At 43.5% G+C, this 2,718-nt stretch overlaps 1 protein-coding gene across 1 annotated transcript in view; it reads right to left on the minus strand.

The window, feature by feature from the left end:
* crb1 (crumbs cell polarity complex component 1) overlaps nucleotides 1–2,718 on the minus strand; it is a 21,178-nt gene continuing 18,460 nt past the window's right edge. The window contains 1 exon segment of the mRNA XM_035653603.1: nucleotides 1–1,340. Within this exon segment, the coding sequence (XP_035509496.1) occupies nucleotides 1,122–1,340 (219 nt within the window). The 3' untranslated portion in view covers nucleotides 1–1,121.

The raw sequence follows: 2,718 nt of genomic DNA on the forward strand, positions 1-2,718 counted from the left end.
TAAACAATAAACAAACTCATCATCACAGTATATACACTGGAAATTACACCGCATTCAATACACAGTTCTTGTTTCTAACAGCATATAAATCAACCTAGAAGAAACTAAGAAACTATTCTTTACTAGTGCAACTTGAAATCTGACTCTTAGAGGACATTATTCTGTCAGTAAGGAGCTACAGTATGGAAAGTCCAGTGGGAATGTTCACTGAAAATGAAAAATAAATCAATACTTGCAGCAACACTCAACGTGTAGACAACACACAAAGAATTTGAAAGGCATTTTTTCTGTAATAAATACAATTAAATTGCTGAAGGATGAGTCTTATTGTCAACAAATCCCATTAAAAGATAAAAAACAACAACAATGAATTGATCCTGTTATAAGTATTGTCTGTGAAGCCAAAACTGACACTTGACTTGACATGTTTCTTCACTACAATGATTCTGGTTTAATTTGAAACAATCGCACAAACACTGCTGCTGTAAATACTTACCAAATGTGTACTAATCCACCTCTGAAAATAGTCCCCAAAAAATGCACTACATACTGCTGTTTGAGTCATGTTTGCTAAAAACTACACTGCCCTGTTGTTTTAGGAAATGACTGAGCTTTGTAAGGATTTATCTGTTTCCAGATGATGCTTTAAGACAATGTGTCCCAAATACTGATCAGTTTTTACTACTTACTGATTGCTCACTGGTCCATCAATCCTAATAATATGGATCAGACACAAAGATGTGACAGACTCGATACATTCTGAACTCAAATCTTTTAAATTTAGATGGATGCACTGCTGGATGCTGAAGCCAGGTGCAAAACATTGCAGGAAGATGGATGGAGCGCTGGGATATGCAATTACACAAAAAGGGTGTCACAAGAGCTCATACAGCATGTGCATATGCAAATGAAAAGCGACAGCTGTAATTTAAAACGGAGCTACTGTGAGAGGAAGACCGTGTTTACATGCAGGCTGCAGATATTCTTCTACAGAGTTCAGCAGTCTCTTGCTTCAATCTAAGTTATGTATCTGTTATCAGGCGTATTTCTGGCATTAGCTCCTTTATTGCTACAATAACAACGTCCCCCTCCTGCATGTAAACACAGTCTCCGCCTGCATCTCATATAAGTCTCTCCATAGGTGGCGGCTGGGTGATGCTCCACATTTCCACCCGTGATCCCTCCTTCTCCTGTCGGCTGGGACTGTAGGTGCCATGTGTGGCGCGTCGATTTAGCGCCACCACCAGGCCGACAGAGGTGAGGATGAGAACCAGCAGCAGAATAACTGATGCCAGACTGACGGACAGCAACAGGTCAGAAGTCAAACCCTCAGCGGTCAACTGCAGGAAAAGAGACAGAATCAGATAATAGGAGCTTAGTGGACATGTTATGTTTTAAACAAACTCGTACACTGGATACGTTGTTTATTTCTGTCTCTCACACACTGTTTCTCTCACTCACACACACTTCTCCTCTCCACACTACACCAGGCGCTCAACACGTGCTGCCAAAGTGCTGATGGATGTGTTTCCCAGCTCAGCAGGTGGGTTGCGACCACCAGGAGCCTCAAGTTGCCGCGGACTGAAACCTCCCTCCGTCTGCCGCCTCTCTCGCAGTTTGGCTACGGCCAGCGCCAGCCCCAGCATCACCACTATCGCCAAGCCAACCAGACACGGTGCCAGCACGGCAGCCACCCGCGAGCTGTATGGAGCACGCTCCGTCTGTGGAGGATCACACACACACGCAAGATTCTGCCTGATGATCCCATTTACACATACACAGCAAACACCACCAGAAGAACACCAAAAATAGCTCATGCACACATGATTCTTTTCTATCAGGAAGAAAACCTGCTTTACATTAAGTGTCTGAAGGCGTTTTGATGACTAATGAAACCTGTTAAGATTAATTTCCTTACTTACAACTCTGTGGCCCTTTGATCATCACACACCAAACACACACAAGCAGCTTCACTACCAACCAGAAACACAATTACCCTTCATGCAAACACATTGATTTATGACCTCACATGTCAAACCCAGTGAATCAAGGCAAATCAAAGCTTCCAGTACAGCAGGTGAATGATTGTTCATTAACCAGCAGCCAAAGATGCACTTACATCAGTAGTTCTTGTTGCCGTGATTGTCGTGACACTCTGAGTGGCTGCTACAACAGCACAACAGCTGTAAATATCATTCCATTACACTTAAAATTTTGGCTGACACTTCTTCATAACTAAAGCCTTTTACTGAACTTGTCAGGTTACACAAGACTATGAAAAAAAAAATCTCAGAAGTCAGCAAACTTTGCACTCAGCAATCAACAGGGAAACATAATTCTAATAAAAATACAACCATCCATATCCTGAGGCAAAAAATAACTTATGCACTCATGCTCGACGCTGTAGACATTACACTTTCTTTCCCTCGCTACGGGTTCTTTGTTGACTCCTGGAAAGTGCTTACCTGTCACTGCAGCACAGTTGGCTGTCATAGCGAGTGTGACACAAGCGAGCCGGAGCAGCCTGCAGCCAGGACCCGCCATCAGTCACCGACTGCCACACACACAGACACAGAGATGTCTAACTAACCAGTCTCTAAGGTACACAGCAAGGCCACCCTGAAGCCTCAGCAGAGCAGCTACACACAGAGAGACAGCAGCAATGCTTCCCTGCTGTCAGCACTATCAACCTGCTTTGTGTGTATGTATGTGTGTGTG

The sequence above is a fragment of the Morone saxatilis genome, unplaced genomic scaffold, assembly GCF_004916995.1.
Source record: "Morone saxatilis isolate NCDOM2014 unplaced genomic scaffold, NCSU_SB_2.0 Contig12, whole genome shotgun sequence".
Classification (NCBI taxonomy): domain Eukaryota; kingdom Metazoa; phylum Chordata; class Actinopteri; family Moronidae; genus Morone; species Morone saxatilis.